This window comes from Notechis scutatus, chromosome Z (assembly GCF_049901735.1).
Source record: "Notechis scutatus isolate UNSWTSFEM ecotype Mainland chromosome Z, rNotScu1.2, whole genome shotgun sequence".
NCBI classification, from domain to species: domain Eukaryota; kingdom Metazoa; phylum Chordata; class Lepidosauria; order Squamata; family Elapidae; genus Notechis; species Notechis scutatus.
Window position 1 is genome coordinate 129,857,035 of NC_142025.1, and position 20,653 is coordinate 129,877,687.

The 20,653-nt window shown below is 37.2% G+C and overlaps 1 protein-coding gene across 2 annotated transcripts; it reads left to right on the top strand.

Annotated features, from left to right (window-relative positions):
* Positions 1-5,051: 5,051 nt before the first annotated feature.
* LOC148129276 (vomeronasal type-2 receptor 26-like) lies at positions 5,052-18,852 on the top strand. 2 transcript variants are annotated; one of them, XM_087946562.1, is made up of 6 exons: positions 5,052-5,292; positions 6,748-7,039; positions 7,715-8,575; positions 16,518-16,745; positions 17,463-17,589; positions 17,783-18,852. In XM_087946562.1, exons 2-6 carry the CDS (start codon positions 6,749-6,751, stop codon positions 18,679-18,681), a joined length of 2,406 nt encoding a protein of 801 aa, XP_087802688.1. In that variant the 5' UTR covers positions 5,052-5,292; position 6,748; the 3' UTR covers positions 18,682-18,852. The 2 variants fall into 2 exon arrangements, with proteins under 2 accessions (XP_087802688.1, XP_087802689.1); XM_087946563.1 differs by having other exon boundaries at positions 7,775-8,575.
* The last annotated feature ends 1,801 nt before the right edge of the window (positions 18,853-20,653 follow it).

The following is a 20,653-nucleotide window of genomic DNA, read 5'->3' on the forward strand; positions in this document are numbered from 1 at the left end:
CGATGCCGACTACAGGGATGCGGTTTCCCTGGTAGTCCTTCAGGGTCAGCTTTTGGTCGTCCAGTTCATGGCGGCGGATGGTAGGCACCAGGCGTTTGATTGTGCACCAGGAAACCATGGAGAGGTAGGATCCGGAATCTACCTCCATTTCGCATGGTTGGCCCTCGATGCCTACCTCCACGCGTACCTTCCGGGCGTCGATGGTTGAGGAATGGCCGATGACGACTGTCTGGTGGGTTTCCTCTCTCTGCTGCACCTCGCTGAGTCGTTTGTTCCGGCCGTCTTGGCTCCATCGGCTCTCGGATTGGCGGTCTCAGTTCCTGGGGGGTGCCATCTCATCGCCGGGGGCTGCTGCCTCGTCGCTGGGGGCTGTAGTTCTGCTTGTTCCGGCATACTTTGGCAATGTGCCCTCGCTTCTCGCAATGCCGGCAGATGGCATAAAAAAACGGCATTTGGAGCGGGGCTGATCGCCATTGCAGCCGGCACAATGGAACCCCAACTTATGTCCCCTCCATTCCCGCCGATCGCATTCCGCCTGGAGCCGGTGGATCTCTTCTTCCTCGTCGTCAGTGTCGGAGCGGGAATCGACGTCACCATGGTGGGTGGTGGTCGGCCGATGGCTGGTCTCCACGTGTCTCTCCAGTGCTGGGGCCGTCTCGATGGCCGTTGGTCGATCTGCCGCGTTTGCTTGCCTCATCCGGGCCGCCGATTTGTGGGTGGCTTTGGCTGCAGTTGCCTCCGTGAGGGTGTCGGCGAGAGAGATGTCGCCCTTGGCCATTAGCCTGCTTTTTAGAATGGGGTCTCTGAGTCCGAGAATGACTCGGTCTCGCAGAGCTTCGTCCAAGTCAGTAAACCCGCACAGGCCTCCAAGATCCCTCAGCAGGGCCACGAAGTCGCTGATGGCTTCACCCTCATGCTGGTCTCGCTGGTAGAAATCGTGCCTTCAGATGAGGGTGGGCACGGCAGGGGCATAATGGATTCGTAGGATGGGCTCGAGGTCGACCCAATCCATTTCTTTTACGTCGGTGGGCTTTGCCAATGCTTTGGCCACCTTGAACACTGCGGGCCCGCAGTGTGTCAAGAACATAGCTCGTTTTCTCGGCCCGTTGGCATCCTTAAGGTTGCTGCACTCCAGGAACATCTGGAACCGGTCGGTATAGGATTCCCAATCCTCAGTGGCCGGGTTGAAGGGTGCGGGTGGCAAGGTGCTGCTGGCCATCTTGCTGGTCATTTCATGCTGTTTGCCACGTGCTTGTTGGTCTCTCGTCTCACAATCCCACCTTCGTCACCAGTGTTAGATCGGGTAGATTGGTTCCCACAGAGACCCGAGACCAAAATGAACAGTCAGCTCTTTATTTCATTAAACAGTTCTGTACAAGACCTGAGAACCACGCGGCTTTTCTTATAGAGCTAGCTCATGGCTCGACGGCCAATGACAGCGCTTTGAATCTCCCGCGATCGGCTCGGCCAATTGCGGTAGACTCTTAGCGCACCAATCACGATTGTTTAGTCAGCCAATCAAGTTGCGGTCCGTGCGGACCAATCAGAGCTCAGGATTTGGAGAATGTTAATATAGAACACTCCAGACATGCTTACAATTGGTCTTTGAATGTAATAATCAATACTGTATCCCCATAAACGTGCAATTAAAATTGGGTGCTTTGCAACTGGCACATATTTATGATACTTGCAGTATTATTTATTTATTTACTTACTTACTTACTTACTTATTTATTTATTTATTTTGTCAAGCGATTATTAGATAACAAGTAAAAGTATAAACATGGTTATGAATACATGAAATGGATACGAATAAGAAAAAAAGAAGCAATAGGACAGGGACGGTAGGCACATTGGTGCATTTATGCACGCGCTCTATAGACCTCTTAGGAAAGGGGTGAGGTCAGTAGTAGACAGTCTAAGGTTAAAGTTTTTGGGGTGTCGGGAAGAAACCACAGAGTCAGGTAGAGTACTCCAGACATTGACCACTCTGTTGCTGAAGTTGTATTTCCTGCATGATTGGTATGGTTTACCTTGAGTTTGTATCTATTGTGTGCTCTTGTATTGTTTTGGTTGAAGCTGAATTATTCATTGACACGTAGGACATTGCAATATATAATTTTATATACTATACATAGATCGAACCGAAGGCGGCATAGTTCTAGGTTCTCTAAGTCTAAAATTTCAAGTCTGGTGGCATAGGTATTCTGCTACGAGTAGAGGAGTAGAGGACTCTTCTCGTAAAATATTTCTGGACTTTCCCAATTGTATTAATATCAGATACATAATGTGGGTTCCAGACTGGTGAGCTGTATTCAAGTATTGATCTAGCAAATGTTTTATATGCTCTAGTTAGTAGAGTGATATTACCAGAGAAAAAGCTACGCAGGATTAGATTAACAAATCTTAATGCCTTTTTGGCTATGTAGTTACAGTGGGCTCTAGCACTTAAATAATTTGAGATGAGTACTCCAACGTCCTTGACAGAGTTTGGATCATCAACAAGGTCTTGACTATTTAGCTTGTATTTTATTTTCTGATTTTTTTTGCCAATATGTAAGACAGAGCATTTATTTGTTGAGATTTTAAGTTTTCATTTTTTTTGACCATTCTGACACTTAGTCGAGGTCTTTTTGAAGGGTAGCAGTATTGTCAGTGGTGTTGAATCATCAGTGAAAAGTATCCCAGTCTCATGTGACTGCCATTTGCATCCTTTCCATTGGGCTTCTGACAAGCCAAATCAATGGGGAAAACCATAATCTCTTAACATGTATGTGATTCATTTAACAACTCTGGTTAAAAAAAAGGTCATTATAGTGAGTGTGATGGCTATATAACTTAACAGCAGAAGTGATTGTTGTCATAAGTTGAGTAGTACTATGTTTCTTGGCACATAATCCATTAATTATCCTGCTCATTGTAACTGTCCATCACATCAAAGTTTATGGTATTCTTCTCCTGCCTCATTTTATATGTATATAAGAAGGCTAAAGATGCCTGTAAATGCCAAAACTGATAGATCTGCTTTGCAAAATTACATTAAATTTCAGCAAACACATGCCAGTTTGAAGTGTATGCAATGCACATACACATAAACATACAAAACATTCCAAGCTTGTGGACAAGTTAGCAGTAACATGCAGATTACATACTAGCAAGGGGCAGCTGAGAGTCATCCAAGATGCTTAAAAGTTTTCCCTGAAGGAAATTTGCAAAGGGTGGCACCACAAAAGCAATACTAAAGGGAAAATAGCACTAGCACTTAGACTTATATACCACTTTACAGTGCTTTACAGCCCTCTCTAAGCAGTTGACAGAATCAGCATATCACCCACAACAATCTGGGTCCTCATATTACCCACCTCGGAAGGATGCCTGGGGAGATTCAAACTGCCAAATTGTAGATAGCCGGCAGTCAGCACAAGTAGACTGCATTCTAACCACCACAGCTCTTTAAAAATGAACAATTAAATGCCTGCATTTGCAGAATTGAAAATGTATGCTGCAAAAGGGAGCCTCCAGTTTACTAAGCAAAGTGGGGAAGGAAAACTAGAAAATGAAACCCACCAAACTTTTGTAGGAAGTCCCCCAGCCAGATTAAAATATTCTTTATTTTTGATATTAAAAAGAGGCAAAATAGAATATTTCCCCTAAAGGAAAAATGGAAAAAAAATCTTAATGAAGGTAGAAAGCAGCCCTAGTTCTTCCTGCCATAGGAAAACTACCTGAAGCAGACACTTGAAAAGGCTGATCTTCAGGATTAGAGATTTTGTATCCATTCACAAAGACTGGGCCAATGTATTCATAAGCAAAGGGACTCCAAATAAGCAACACAATAGGCAAGCCAAAGCTGACAAGATTAGCTCAGATAAACATTTAGGATTTGCACTCCCCCTTTTGCCTATAGAGACAGCCATGACACATACATGACCCCATAGGAATCTGGATACATCACTTAAAATATAGAAGGACATATTCTTACAATGGAACAGACATCTCAATCACAAAGCTCCAAAGAATGTATAAAAACCCACCTCGCTCAACCCCTTTTTGTCAGCCACCGCAGAAACATCCTGCTGTCACTAGTTTCTGGCTACCAAGTAACCAGGGGTGGGATTCAATTTTTTTAACAACCGGTTCTGTGGGCATGGCTTAGTTGGTGGGAATGGCTTGGTGGTCATGTGATTGGGTGGACATGGCTTGGTGGTCATGTTATTGGCTGGGCATGGCCAACTCAATATCACTCACATCAAGGCACGCATCTCCTCGCCTGGCCTCTCATGACTGTGGGGATGCTGCAATAATCGTAAGTGTGAAAAACAGTCATAAGTCACTTTTTTCAGTGCCATTGTAACTTTGAATGGTCACTCTACACAAGCAAAGTACCAGCAAAGGAGGGGACAAAAACTCCAGAGACAGGAAGTCTAGTCTGCCAAGAATGTAATAAGGGTTAACAGAGAGGCAGTTTCTGTAACCAACACCAGAATGTTTCCTTCCTGCCTTCCTTACAGGATTAGGCCAGTAATTTCTTCTAACAACCGGTTCCCCAAACTGCTTAGAATGTTAACAACTGGTTCTAGAGAATAGGTGTGAACTGGTAGAAACCCACCCCTGCAAATAACCATCCTTTCTGCAGCTTGCCTGCATTTTATTTCCAGCATTTTTCTTTGGGCTTTTTATTAGCAAACAGCCCAAAGAAATTTATTTGCTATTTATTTATAGCAAATAATTTTCTTTTGGTGTTTTTTTTTTTTTTTGCTAATCCAGGGAAAATAGGTGGAGATGGTTTTTGATGAAAGATATTGAATATATTCCTGATATGTCAATAGGACTTGAAATCCTGAACAGGTGGGTTATTTTTCAGGCAATTATCTAATTAACCCCAATTATTTTTCTTCCCTCTTCTTGTCTCAAGGGAGTTTCATCAACCACCAGCACAACTAAAAACAAACAGAGAACTAACTTGTCATTATTTGCTCTATAATGTAAAGAAACAGAATATATACATGTATATATGTTGGTGTTCTTAATATTCTTGGTTGGTGCTGTAAATCAAGCAAGTGACCATTCAAGTTAGGCTGTGCTACTCAGCCAATAATCTATTACAAGATAAAATTGGGCAAATGAAAGACTGCAAAGAAGGACCATCATGCAAATTAATGAAGATTTCTGTATTGGTCTTAATGCTGTTGTTTAAAGCAGTTTCAGAGACTCCTAATATGAATTGCATTGTTGGTGATCCTGTTCCAATTCTTCATAAATATTATCAACCAGGAGATGTCATTGTTGCCGGTATTTTGTCTCAAATCTATCTATTTTCAAACACAATATGCTTTCAGGAAAAGCCTTCTATCGACATTTTCTATGATACTGAGTAAGATGCTCATGTATCTAAAACTAATTATTCAGAAATGAGTTTGATGTTTGGTGCTGCATCTGTATTGTATATCCCATTGTCCATGAGGACTGCAATTGTTTAAGGATGTCTTGGATGTCAAGATCCATTAATAATGCATTGGGAATAAACAGTTCTACTTAATCTCATTAATATGCATGAGTTCATAGTTCTGAATTCATGATTTTGGCATGTCAAATTCTCAGTTAATTCTATGGAAGAGGTTTAATGTTTTACAAGTATCTATTTTTTTTCTGCAATTTACTAATTAAGTTGTCGGTAAATTACTTTGGAGGATGTTTTTGGAATCCCATATAATTAAACACTGTTTTCTATTATATTCCAAGGTAGCTGCCTGAGAATGAGATGTCAATCCAATATTTATTTTTAATTAAATTTCAGCAAAGATAGTCATAAATTTATTTCCTAGCTTTTTGGATTAAAAACTTTCAGACAGCATTTTTTAAACTGTTTTATTTCAAGATTTCCCTATTCCTTAAAAAAGAAATAGAGTAATTCAGCTGCACAGCTAAATAAATTTGTTGTGAGTAATGAAATATCTGTATATTTGTGAAGATAACCATTTTCCCAGTTGAAGTTATTTTGTCATTCATATACAGACATAAAGTTCTGATTTTCAGTGTTTCTTAAAATGAATATCAACAGTTGAAGTGATTGTCAATAATTTCCCTGAAATCCAATTAATCACAGTAATATAGTGCTTAGTTATTTCAGTCTTGCAAAAACCTGATTTAGACACAGTCTTGAGAATTATAAAACTAAATTTTAATCAATGAACTAAATTAAGGGATATCTCTTAGTGGTAGATTCTTTTTTTTTTTTACTACCGATTCTGTGGGTGTGGCTTGGTGGGCCTGGCAGGGGAGGGATACTGTAAAATCTCCAGTCAGAGATGGTATTTGCCGGTTTTCTGAACTACTCAAAATTTCCACTATTACCGGTTCTCCAGAACTGGTCAGAACCTGCTGAATATCACCTCTAGTGTTTCTGAATTTATGATTGATTTTTTTTCTACACATGCAGAATGGTGCTTTGAAATTTAGATATAATCACCTCAGAGGACACAAAGACAATAATAAGATTGCTATTGACTTGTGTATAGAATTAGTTGTACCCTTTCATTCTTGGATATTTTCTAATATTAAACAGTATCTTTTGAAGTAGTACCATTACTATGTGATGAAGACTGAAATAGATGTGCATTATTTAACAATGTTCATTAGTAATCATCTGATGGAAGCTATGAGTACAATATATTTAAAGCTATGAGTTGAACAAAAGTCATGCAGCTCTTGTGCTGAATCCAAATCAATGCCTCGTTTTCATTTCAGCATGGTAACTCAGCTCTACCAACATATTTTGTCTTTGGTATTTACTATAAAAGAGATCAATGAAAATCCCCAGATTTTGCCCAACCTCACTCTGGGCTCCCATATCTATAACAGCAACTTTATTGCAAGCTGGACATATCATGCCTCAATGGAAGTATTTTCAACACAAGGCAAGTTAATCCCTAACTACAAGTGTGAAGCAGAGAACAACCTAGTGTCAGTCATTGGAGGACCTAATTCTGAAGTCTGTATCCACATGGCAGCTATCCTATCTATTTACAAGATTCCACAAGTAAGACTTTCTTCCCATTGTTTAAATTTATATCCATTATCAGACCTTTAAGTTCAAATTCTATCTTTTTGAGTATGTATGTATGTATATATCTATTTATCTATGTGTATACATATTTGTATGTGTATGAGTATGTGTGTGTGCATGTGTATATATCTCTTTACTATGAACAGTTAATGAAAACCTGTGAAGAATGTAGATTTTCCTTTAGTGAAAAATGAACAAATATGTAAAATAGTATGGAAAATTTTGTTTTGTTTTCCAACATGGAAAAAAACCCATTACATTATTCATTTTCAAAACATGCAATGCTATACCAATTGAACTCATCCCAGATAATGTCATCATGTTCATTTTTAATTCAGTTCAGTTGGCTACACATTCTTGGTTTATCTCTCTTTATTTTCTTTTGAGAGTGGGCATCAGAATTTCATTTTTTAATATATACGAGTATGTTCACAGAACAAAACATCAATAAATCTTTATTTTTTCCAAATATTTTTTTTTAAATTTCTGTTGTATGTTCTCTTTTTACATAGCAAGGCATCTGCTTCACAGCACAATCAGTTTACAGAAACTTGATTTCATGATCTTCATATAAGAAAGAAATGGTAAATATATAAAATAGATTTTCTAGCTATTAATTCTCTAACAGTTTTTGTTTATATGCTATAGTTCACTTATGGCTCTGCTTCTGAGATGAATAGGAAAACTCAAGCTATTTTCTATCACCAGATGTTTCCAGATGTACACAGACAATATAAAGGGATTCTCCAGTTACTGTTGCATTTCCAATGGACATGGATTGGGGTATTATATGACAATGATAACAATGGAGAGAGATTTGTCCAGGATGCACTCCCTGTGTTTTCTGAGAGAGGAATCTGTTTTGATTATATTGAAAGATTCCCAGTAATTACATCAGTTACTGACATTGATAAGATGGTGACAGAGGGGTTACACTTGTATGAAGTCATAACAGAAAGTATTACTAATGTATCCATTATTTATGGTGAAATTGAGACTATGATATTTGTCAGACTGTTTCCTATGATTTCAAAACACGAGGATGTAGCAATAATGGAAAGAGGAAGGGTTTACATTATGACGGCTCAGATGGAATTCACATCATTCCCCTTTCAAAAGAAAGAAGGCATAGACTTGCTTCATGGTGCCCTGTCCCTAGCAGTTCATTCAAAGGAGGTCCTGAGATTCACTGACTTTCTTCAGTTGATAAATGCTAGCTCTGAAGTAGAAGATGGCTTCATTCAGGGTTTTTGGGAAGAGGCCTTTGGATGTTTCTTTCCGGAGTCTACAATAGACAGACAAGAAAGGGTCTCCTGCACTGGTAAGGAGAAACTGGAGAATCTCCCAGCATCTATTTTTGAAATGAGCATGACTTCCCATAGCTACAGCATTTACAATGCAGTCTATGCCATGGCATATGCTTTGCACAACATGCTTTCATTTCAATTGAAAAAGACAGAGAGTGTCAGTGAAGCAATCCATAGCTTGCTGGCTCAACACCTATGGCAGGTAATGTCTAGGACAAACTGATTTCAATTAGATCAATGTGTCTCATTCTCTACTAAACATAGAAATATTGTTTTGTGTTATATTTCCTTTGTGACAAGGGCCATTTTTTTAAGTAACAAGTGGTGTAAAATTTCAAAAGTATATATGGGTTAAGTGGGAATGGGAAGCTGATTAACAAATATGGCCATATCTTCAGAGACAAACTGGCCTATTTCACAGCAGTTGTTGGTGAAATATCAGGAATTTTGTTGTCTAGATCATGTCAGTAATTGCTGAAAGCCAATCTGTTATCTACATTGGTTGTTGGTAACCTGCAGTTCTAGAGCTGAATGCAGCTCTTTCATGCCTCTCCTGTAGCTCCGTGTCAGGTGATTCCCCCCACTTGCTGGCCTCACCCCTCACCTTCCCCTCCCAGTCACTCCTTGCCTGGCCTAAGAAGGTAAGGGCAATAGCAAGGGATGGAGACTTGCACTATATTCCAGAGTGAGAGCAAAGCATACTTGCTTGCCTCATCTCTTGCTATTGTTGCAGCACCAACAAGGGTGAGACCCAGCAAGAGAAGAGGTGCCAGATAATCAGAATCAGAGGGAAGGAGGGAGGGAGGGAGGGAGGGAGAGAGGGAGGGAGAGAGAGAGAAGAGAGAAGTACACACATAGAAAGAGAGAATGGGAGAGAGAAGAGAGAAGTACACGCACAGAGAGAGAATGAGACAGAGGAGAGAAAGGACAGAGAGAGAGAGGAGAGAAGGGCAGAAAGAGAGAGAATGAGAGAAGAGAGAAAGACAGAAAAAGATGGAGAAAGAGAAAGATAGAGAGAGAGAAGAGAAGGATAGAGAAAGAGAAAGAGAGAAAAAGAGAAAGAGAGAGAGAGAATGAGGCAGAGAAGAGAGAAAGAGAAAGAGAAAGTGAAAGTGAAAATGTGTGTGTGTGTGTGTGTGTGTGTGTGTGTGTGTGTGTGTGAGAGAGAGAGAGAGAGAGAGAGAGAGAGAGAGAGAGAGAGAGAGAGATTTCCCATAGAAAACACTGGGAGCACAAACCTGTGTAGGCATGACTGGGGGGGTGTCATGTGACTGGGTGGGAGTGAGTGAAGTCAAGTTGGCCATGCGCACCCAGGTTTTGTGGCTCCCGGTGTGTTTTTTTCTGTGGGAAATGGGTCCAAATGACTCTTGGAGTGTTTAAGGTTGCAGAGACCTGGTCTACACCATGCAACTAATTGCTGAAACCCAATATTACCGAATAAATACCAGCCATGAAAGCTAGTATTGGTTCTCAAACTGTCAGGTAAGCTCTTCTTTTCACAATGATAAAATGTATCTTCTTAAAAAGGGTGCTTTTATATTTAACTTTTCCATAGTTGTTCTGTGGAGAGTGTACTAGTGGTTTTTTTTTTTTTTTTTTGAAAACAATTTTATTGATTTTCTACAAACAAACAAGACAAACAAAACATTAAAACATCAACTCTCTTATGTACATACAGTGTGTCGGTTGGTTCATCAGTTTTGTGCATTCATTTCGTAGTCTCAATTACAGTTATATTACATAACTCATATTGTCAATCCAAACTTATACATTCTAATATCGCTATTAAAAAATCATTTGACTATACTTTTAATCGTTCATGCTTTATGAGATAACAATACTTTAAACAGTTTATTCTATAACAAATCATATAATCACACCAGATCTATCCTAAAAACACTTTATAGATATAATGTCAAATAACAAAAGAAAAAGAAAAAATAAAGATATCCCTTGCTGTCTAACATTCTAAATATTCTATTATTGTATTTTGTCATCTAGCCATTGATAAAAAAGATCCCAAATTTCATAAAATTGTTTATCCTCTTGCTCTCTAATTTCAAATGTCAATCTACTCATCTCAGCACATTCCAATATTTTCTTAATAATTTCTTCCTGCGATGGTATTTTCTCATTCTTCCAGTTTTTAGCAAATACAATCCTAGCCACTGTTAATACATTTACAATCAGATATTCCAAGTCTTTACTGTATGTATCTGGTAAGATTCCCAATAAAAAGAACTCCGGTTTCAAATCTATACATTTCTTTGTCATTTTTTCCAACAACATGCGAATTTTAGTCCAATATTTTCTAGCGTCCTCACAAGTCCACCACATATGGTAATATGAGCCAGGTATCTGATGACATATCCAGCATTTTCAGATTTATTCTTGAACATTCTTGCTATCCTCGTCGGGGGAAAGTGCCACCTGTAAAACATCTTATACCAATTTTCTTTATAAACTGTTGACATTGGCATTTTATAATTTTGAGACCATAATTTTTGCCATTTCTCTAAATCAATCCCATATCCAAAATTCTTCCCCCAAACAATCATAGTTTCTTTAACTTGCTCTTCCTCTAACTTAATTCCCAGTAAATAACCATATAATTTTTTAATCACCTTCTCATCAGTACCTGTCAAGATCTTATCTAGATCAGTCTGTTTATCATAAAATCCCTCTTTTTTAGAATCTTCATCATATCTTGAATGTATTTGCGCATATGAAAACCAATTCATCTTTATACCTTATTCCTCTAGTTTTTGTATAGATTTGAGTTTTCATCCAATAGTTTCCCATATCTAACTGTTTGTTCCTTCTTATAAATTATAGGATAGGAAAATGCTTCAATAGTCGATAACCAAACTGGAATTTTCAAATAACATTGTCTTTTTATCTTCTCCCAGTTTAACCACAAAGACTCCCGTATATAATGTCTTCTAAAATAACCCTGTGTTTTAGTTCCTTTATACCATAAAAAAGCGTGCCAACCCAACAGCAAATCATGACCTTCTAGTGTCAACAATCTAGTCTTTCTTAATGTTATCCATTCCTTGACCCACATCAAATTTGCAGCTTGGTAGTACAATTCCCAGTTAGGCAGGCCAAAACCTCCTCTAATTCTAGCATCTTGCAAAAGCTTTAGCTTTATTCTCGCTTTCTTACCTTGCCATATATACTTCAGCATAATTTTATTTAAATCTTCAAAATAGTCTTTTCCGAGCCTAATTAGTATTGTTTGAAACAGAAATAGGATTCTGGGTAAAATATTCATCTTAATTGTTGAAATTCTCCCTATTAATGACAATTGTAAGTTTTCCCATTTCTTCAAATCTATAGCTATCTGTTGTTTAAGTTTAATATAATTATTAATAATTATAATTATTAAATTTAATATAATTATTCTCTTTTAATGTGCTACATCTTGCTGTCAAGTGTATCCCCAGATACTTGACCTTATTGGATTTTCAACAGGTCTGCCAGTTCTTCTCTTTGTCTCAGTAGCATGTTCTTTGTCAAAATCTTTGTTTTGTCTTTATTTATTTTCAAACCAGCCACCTCACCATATATCTCTATCTTTTCCAATAACTTTGGAGCTGTTTCTAACGGATCTTCCAAAATAAAGGCTAAGTCATCTGCAAAGGCTTGCAATTTAAATTCTTCCTTTTTAATTTTCATTCCTTTTATGCTTCTATCATCTCTAATATTTCTATTCAACACTTCCAAAGTCAATACAAATAGCAAAGGAGATAGGGGACATCCTTGTCTTGTGCCTTTTCTTATATTGATAAAGTCTGTAAGTTCTCCCTCCATCATTACCTTTGCTGTCTGTTTATTGTATATGGCTTCTATTGCTTGGATAAATTTTCTGGCAAAACCCATCTGTTCCAATAGTAATAACATAAATCTCCAGTTCACATTGTCAAATGCCTTTTGAGCATCTAGGAATATCAAAGCCATTTGCTTTTCAGGATGTGCCTCATAGTATTCCAAAGTATCCAGGATTACTCTCATATTATCTCTCTTTGGCAGAAATCCATTTTGATCTGGGTGAATGAAATTATTTAAGTATTTTTTAAGTCTTTCTGCTAAAATTGAAGCAAAGATTTTGTAGTCCGCATTTAATAAAGAAATAGATCTATAGTTCTTAATTTGCAGTGGATCAGCCTCTTCTTTTGGAATAAGTGTAATATAAGCCTCTGACCATGTTTTGGGTATCATCTTCTTTGACATAGCTTCATTCATAACTTCTAGCAATGGAATGCTCAATGATTCTTGTAATGTTTTATAAAATTCTGCCGGAAGCCTATCTGGACCTGGTGCTTTCCCATTATTTTGTTTCTTAAGTGCTTCAGTTAATTCCATCATTGTTATGTTGTTTTCTAGCATTTCTTCAGTCTCTTTAGATATCTTTGGTAGGTTAGCATTCTGTAGATACTGTTTGACTTTTTCCTCATCAATATTCTCTTGTTTATATAATTGCCCATAGAAATCTCGAATAATTTCCTTTTTCTCCTTATTACCATAACAAACTTGGCCTTGATCATCTATTAACTTCAATATTTTTCTTGATTCTTTCTCCTTTCTCAATTTATATGCTAGCCATCTACCTGGTTTATTTGCATCTTCAAAATAAATCTGTTTAGCATTTCTAATTTTCTGTGCCAATTCTTCTTTCTCTATTAATTCCATTTTATGTTTAGTTATATCCAACTTCAATTTAATATCCTTTTTCTGTGGCGTTTTCTGTAATTCTTTTTCAAGTCTTTTATATTCATCTTCCAAAGCCTTAGTGGCTTGCCTTTTCCTAGTATTCTTTTTTCTTATATATTCTATTATCAAACCTCTAACATATGCCTTCATTGTATCCCAAACATTCTGTGTTGAAGTATCTTCTTTTTTATTTTCTTTAAAGAAGAAAGCCAATTCTTTCTCCATCCATTGTGTAAAATCCTTTTCCTTTAAGATAGTATTGTTTAATGCCCATCTCGATCTTTTCTTTTGTCCCTTCCATTTGATTGTCATTGGACTATGATCTGCCCAAGTACTTATTTCAATATTTGTTTCTTGAATATTAGATATTAATTCTGTTGAGATCCAAATCATATCCAATCTGGACCATGATAAATGTCTATTTGAATAGAAAGTGTATTGTTTAATTTTAGCATTTCTTTCTCTCCAAATGTCTTTTAAGGATAATTTGTCTGTCATTTTAAAAAAAGATTTAGGGAGAGTCTTTCTATTTTGCTTTGTTGTTGTTGCTATATAGTCCAATTTATTGTCCACAATTCCATTGAAGTCTCCCATCATAATTATATTAACATAGTCCAGTCCAGTTATTTTCATGTGTAATTTTTTATAGAATTCTTCTTGTTTATCATTCGGAGCGTAAATTGCAATCAAAAGTATTTTTATATTGTTATCCATTATTTCCACCATTAATACTCTTCCGTCTTCATCAGTATAAATCAATTTTGCTGGGATGGCCTCTTTAATGTATAGAACCACTCCTCTTTTCTTACATTGAGTCAAAGAAGTAAATATTTTCCCTAATTTTGGCTGTACTAACAATTGTTCATGTTGTTTTTTAATATGTACTTCTTGTAGACAAATTATATCAAATTTTAATTTCTCTAATTTATGAAATGTTTTCCTTCTTTTAACAGCCGAATTGAGTCCATTTATATTCATTGTAATCAATTTTTTTTCTTCCATGATTATGCTTTATATTTAGGTCTAACAGCTCTCGTGGATCTTACTTCATGCTGTTCTTTACTATCCACCTGTCCACCTACAGCACCTTCCTCTTTTTCAGTCTCCAGTTGTTCCTCTTGAAACTCAATTAATGAAACCTCTTTCTCTGTCTCTTCTTCTCTCCTTCCAAAAAATTCTGCGTGGAAAAGTTCTGCTTTCTCAATTGAATCAATTCTATGTCTCTGTTCTTGCCACGTAAACATTAATCCTTCTGGAATCAGCCATCTGTAATTCACTTCCTTTTTCAATAGCATTTTGGTCAGAAATCGATATTCTCTTCTCATCTCTCTCACTCTTCTGGGTATTTGTTTTAAAACCACAATCTCTTTGCCTTTGTATTTCAACATCTTCTCTCTTACAGCTTGTAATATTTGTGTCTTAATGGATTTTTTAGTAAATCTGATATGAACTTCCCTTGGTAACTTATTTCTCATCGCGTATCTTGTATAAACTCGGTATACCTCGTCTACTCCATCCATCATCTTTTCCTCTGTAATTTCCAAAGCATCCGCCAGCAATTCTATCATCATCGCAGCCAAGTTTTGTCCTTTTTCTTCTTCTATATTTTGAAATCTGAGATAGAATTCTGACCACTCCATCTCCCACCTCAACATCCCATTTTTATCTTGTTCAACCACTGTTAATCTGCTATCAATATTTCCAATCTTCTCCTCTCTTTGTTTACCTTCTTCCTCAATTTTTTGGAATCTCTCATCATACTTCACTATCATTTGTTGAATATTTTCCATTTTTTCATCAGTCTTCTCTGTTCTTTGTTCAATAGTGTCTGTTTTTATCTTGAGGTCTTGGATTCCTTGCATAATCATCTGTAAAGTCACTTTTTCTTGTTCTTTATCTTGCTTCAACATTGTCTGGATTAAACGGTGTCCTCCAGCTGGTGGGGAGGCAGAGGTAGAAGTAGAAACGCCAGAAGATATGGGTTTCCTGCTCATTTTGACGCTTCAAGACCTTCAAATTCTTTTTAGCTTTTAATCCAACTGGTAGAATAACCAATTATAATCCAAAATGGAAAAATCCAATAGTAAAAAGCCCGATGACAAGGTTGGTAACCTGCAGTTCTAGAGCTGAATGCAGCTCTTTCATCCCTCTCCTGCAGCTCTGTGTCAGGTGATTCCCCCCACTGGCTGGCCTCACCCCTCACCTTCCCCTCCCAGTCACTCCTTGCCTGGCCTAAGAAGGTAAGGGCAATAGGAAGGAATGGAGACTTGCTCCATATTCCAGAGTGGGAGCAAAGCATACTTGCTTGCCTCATCTCTTGCTCTTGTTGCGGCACTAACAAGGGTGAGACCTAGCAAGAGAAGAGGTACCAGATAATCAGAATCAGAGAGAGAGAGGGAGGGAGAGAGAGAGAGAGAGAAGAGAGAAGTACATGCACAGAGAGAGAATGAGACAGAGGAGAGAAAGGACAGAGAGAGAGAGAGTAGAGAAGGGCAGAAAGAGAGAGAATGAGAGAAGAAAGAAACACAGAAAAAGATGGAGAAAGAGAAAGATAGAGAGAGAGAAGAGAAGGATAGAGAAAGAGAAAGAGAGAAAAAGTGAAAGAGAGAGAGAGAATGAAGCAGAGAAGAGAGAAAGAGAAAGTGAGTGTGTGTGTGTGTGTGTGTGTGTGTGTGAGAGAGAGAGAGAGAGAGAGAGAGAGAGAGAGAGAGAGAGAGAGAGAGATTTCCCATAGAAAACACCGGGAGCCACAAACCTGTGTAGGCATGACTGGGGGGGTGTCATGTGACTGGGTGGGAGTGAGTGAAGTCAAGTTGGCCATGCGCACCCAGGTTTTGTGGCTCCCGGTGTGTTTTTTTCTGTGGGAAATGGGTCCAAATGACTCTTGGAGTGTTTAAGGTTGCAGAGACCTGGTCTACACCATGCAACTAATTGCTGAAACCCAATATTACCGAATAAATACCAGCCATGAAAGCTAGTATTTGTTCTCAAACTGTCAGGTAAACTCTTCTTTTCACAATGATAAAATGTATCTTCTTAAAAAGGGTGCTTTTATATTTAACTCTTCCATAGTTGTTCTGTGGAGAGTGTACTAGTGATTTTTGTAGATTCCAAAGAACTTTAGTTTTACATTTAGAAATATGTTTCAATCAGCTGTAGAAAGACAGTGAGTGGTGTGGTGGCCTAATGATGAAGATGCTCACCTCCCACTCAGAAAGTTAAGAGTTCAATCCTAGAAAGAACAAATGATGGTCTCCTAGGGGCAAAGAAAAAAATATACGATGCAAACTCTTTTTCTTTCTAGAACACCATTCTAATTCCTGTTTTCTGTCTATGTCTATTTGTTACATAAGAAAAAGCCTTAAATGTAGAACAGCAATATTTTTAAACATATCCTGATGAATTGCAATCTCCTCTCCTCTTTTCAGCTCAACCATTTTGTGAGAATAATCTCATTTAACAACAGTGTTGGAGAAAGAATTTTCTTCAATCAAAATGGAGAACTGGAAACTGGATTTGATATTATCAACTGGGTAACATTCCCAAACCTTTCCTTCCTTAGAATCAAAGTTGGAGACATACAACCCTTGTCTCTTGCAGAAAAAGCATTTATTATTTCCAAGGAATCCATAAACTGGCCAAAGTGGTTTAATCAGGTAAGTCCTGTAACTCTCTGAGTACTATTCAAGACTTATATAGCTGTAAGATAATAATTTGTTGGAGTAACTATTCTTCAACTAACTATGAAAGCTGTCTGAAAATACAAAGAAAATGAAAAAAAACCAATGTCAGATCATGAGACATAGGAGAAAAAATCCAACAAAACATGACAAGTTCAAATATTGCCTTTTACATAGCGTATCAATATGCAGTAATCATATATTTCAGGAAAAGCATGTCATCTCTTCTTACTTAATATGCCAGTGTGTAAATGTTATATTTATTCAATTACAGTCATTTATACCATAGTTTCTATTCAAAATCATAACTTAAATATATTTGGGAGCTATATTCATTCATTTGAGTTATTAGCTCCAATTGATGAATTTCTAATCAATAAGAAAATATCACATAAATGCTAATAAATTCAAAATATGACATTTAAATGGCATTTGATTGGTGCAGATATACATCAAGTCACTTTTAATCTGACTCACTGCCTAGCTATCACTCTCTATGTGAATTTCTGGATGCACATAAACAAAATTGAAAAACAATTTTCCCTTAAAGGATTTTTCTTTATAAGTCGTCATATATGAATATATGTTTTTTTTCCTGATGTTTTCATCTATGAAAGCACAAGTCACTATGGTTATTTGTAGATATGCATATTTGCTAGATGGAAAACTTTCTTCTCTTTCTTTTATCTGTAGACAAAACCTCTTTCTGTTTGCAATGACAATTGTCATCCAGGTTACAGAAAGGCCAAAAAGGAAGGGAAACCATTTTGCTGCTATGATTGCCTTCCTTGTCCTGGAGGGAAGATTTCTAATCAGAAGGGTAAGTGATAGTACATAGAGGAGTGGTTACCCAATTGTGGTCTGGGATCATGACTGATGATCTACTGAGGTACCCAGTTTGTTAATCATGCAGTTGTCTATATGGATGAACAGTTAAAACAGATCTGATTATTCCAGTATCATTTTCAAGAAAGCTCTATATAGAATAAAAGGCTGTTTCTCTTTCCCCACAGACATGGACAACTGCTTTCAGTGTCCACTAGATCATTATCCAAATGAGAAGCAAAATATCTGCCTTCCCAAATATGTAACATTTTTGTCCTATGAAGAAATGCTGGGGAATATTTTTACCAGTTTTATTCTTACTTTTTCTATTATTACTATTTTGATGCTCTGGCTCTTCATTAAAAACAATGACACGCCAATTGTGAAAGCCAACAATGAGACCCTGACCTACATTCTTCTCATCTCCCTCCTGCTCTCATTTCTCTGTGCTTTCCTATTTATTGGTCAGCCTCGTCAATGGACGTGTTTTCTTCGGCAAGCTACCTTTGGCACCATCTTTTCTGTGGCAGTTTCTAGCATTTTGGCAAAGACTATCATCGTAATTCTTGCTTTCATGGCTACCAAGCCAGGGTCCAGAATTAGAAAATGGATGGGGAAGAGACTGGGTCCTTCAATTGTTCTTTCTTGCTCTTTTATTCAAACCATTATTTCTACTGTATGGCTATCAATCTCTCCCCCATTCCTAGATGTTGACGTGTATTCCCTGCCAAAGGAAATTGTATTGATATGTAACGAAGGGTCAACTGTCATGTTCTATTTTGTCCTTGGTTTTATGGGTCTCTTGGCAATTATCAGCTTCATTGTGGCTTTCTTGGTCAGAAAGTTACCGGACACATTTAATGAAGCCAAATTTATCACTTTCAGCATGTTGGTCTTTTGCAGTGTCTGGCTGTCCTTTGTTCCAACATACTTGAGCACAAAGGGGAAATATATGGTGGCTGTAGAGATCTTCTCCATTTTGTGCTCCAGTGGAGGGTTACTGGCTTTCATCTTCTTTCCAAAATGTTACATTATTCTGATGAGGCCTGATTTAAATAACAAGGAACAGCTAAAAAGGGGAAAATAACTAAACAATTTGTCATAAGAATAATTTATCTCCTCTATAAAGGAAATGGAATATAATTTCTTAATTAAAAGAAAATAAGTGCCTGGTGTATTTTTATTCAGTTCTTATAATATCTGCTGATCTAAATCCAAATACCTATAAGAAATTAATATATCTTTTGTCTTCTGTTGAAATGTTTACCGATTATTTATTTGTTTATTTAAACAGCATCACTATGGCAAATTCTACCTGTTCAACATATTTCAATAATAAAACATGAGTGAAAGCAACATTTCTCTTTAGATGTCACTGAAAAGTGTATTCTTTATTTTTTATGTAATGTTAAGAAATCTAAAAATTGTTTTAAAAGGAAGCCAAACAATGTGCTTGGAATTTCTCCAAAATTTGACCAAAACACTGACATTCTTGAACTTTGTCAAATTTTGTGAGTAAGCAAGTTGAAAAGTAAAGATGTAAGAAAAAAATGCTTCAAATTAATATTTATAGTTTTTGCCTATTAACCACATATTTTAGGAATGAATAATGCTATTTCTGTGTTTAAAATATTTATGTTCTTGATCTTTTGATTGTTCAGTGTGCTAAGGTTTTAGAAAAAGTAGATCGAATTAGCATAAAATAGAATGAAGACTCACTTTTCTTGACTAAGTATTTATCAATGCTAAAACATATACCTCTAAACGTTACTCCCAGTACAATCTCATACTGCCAATTCTCCCAGATGTCTGTCCATGTCCCAATCTCCTTATCAAAGGTAGCTTCCTGTCTCTCCAATTGTCAATTTGTCTGTTTTATTTTCTCTGATATTTCTTCTTTATCAGCTGGTGTTTCAGTCCTATTTTTTTGTTCCATTCTATTTTGCTCCAATTTATTTGTTGATGTGGCCAATTCATCTGTTCTTTCTGCTCCTTTTGCTTGCCATTTATCTGGTCTTCCTCTTCATCAAGCTTTTGCTTCATTTGCTAATTTTTCTGATCCATATTTTTCCCTGTTCATATTTAATTTGCTGGCTTAAGTAGTCCATTTCATCTAATTTTCCTATTGCTTGACCAGTTCATGGGCAGTTTGTTTACCTTGGTGTAGTTTTTAAAGAAATGAAGAATCATCTCACACAGCAACTATCTCTGTTCACTATTCTCTTCACACCTGCAGTTTCTTAGGTGTTTTGGTTATCCCCAGGTTCATGGCAGCTGTGTTGACTGCTGCTGTTCCTCATCTTTGGATGAGGGGGATTTTCCAAGTCTCCCTAACCTGCAAGGTACCCCACTTTCCTTCAACACCTTTACAGGGTGTCTATGGCTCCTTTTGGAGCCCTCCGACAGGGACTCGTGGTCCTCACTCCGACGGAGCTCATGGTCCTCACTTCCGATGCCACTAGAAGTACAACCAGAAGTCCCTTAATTCCCCAAAATAAAAGATAGAAGTGGAGAAGAAACTAAACTTTTATATTCTTCATTTGGTCTTACTTGTACATCAGTTAAGTCTTTCCAATACTCAGTACTTCATGGTATACTAGCTACAGTGCATCTTATTCACTGCAATTCCAATATTTTTCCAATGTCCTTTATTCTTCTTCAACTGACTAGTGTACTTGCAACATTCCATGCCCACCTATTTTCCTAAGTAAGTAAAGTCTACCAATATTGCTGCATGGATGAAGGACATCTTTCATTGTCAGAATAACAGAATAACAGAGTTGTAAGGGACCTTGGAGGTCTTCTAGTCCAACCCACTGATCAAGCAGGAGACCCTCTTGTTATTGATGCATATATGCAGATTGATCCCAATAGATTTGTTTTAAATCTATTGGTCTTTCCAGACAGTAGGCTGGGTCATGAAATTGTTATGCCACTAATATCAGTGAGATCTGTTAAATTCAGTCCTGTTGATTTCAATTGACAAATCTCTTTTAAGGTCTACCTAAACACAGTCAATTCTGCTTCAATCCCTGACTTTAGAAAACAAACAGCAGACT

Coding starts and splice junctions, on each gene's coding strand:
- LOC148129276 (XM_087946562.1), top strand. CDS start 6,749: ATGGTAACTCAGCTCTACCAACATATTTTGTCTTTGGTATTTACTATA. Junction 8,576..16,517: donor TGGCTCAACACCTATGGCAG/GTAATGTCTAGG, acceptor TCCTCTTTTCAG/CTCAACCATTTTGTGAGAAT. Junction 16,746..17,462: donor GGCCAAAGTGGTTTAATCAG/GTAAGTCCTGTA, acceptor TTTTATCTGTAG/ACAAAACCTCTTTCTGTTTG.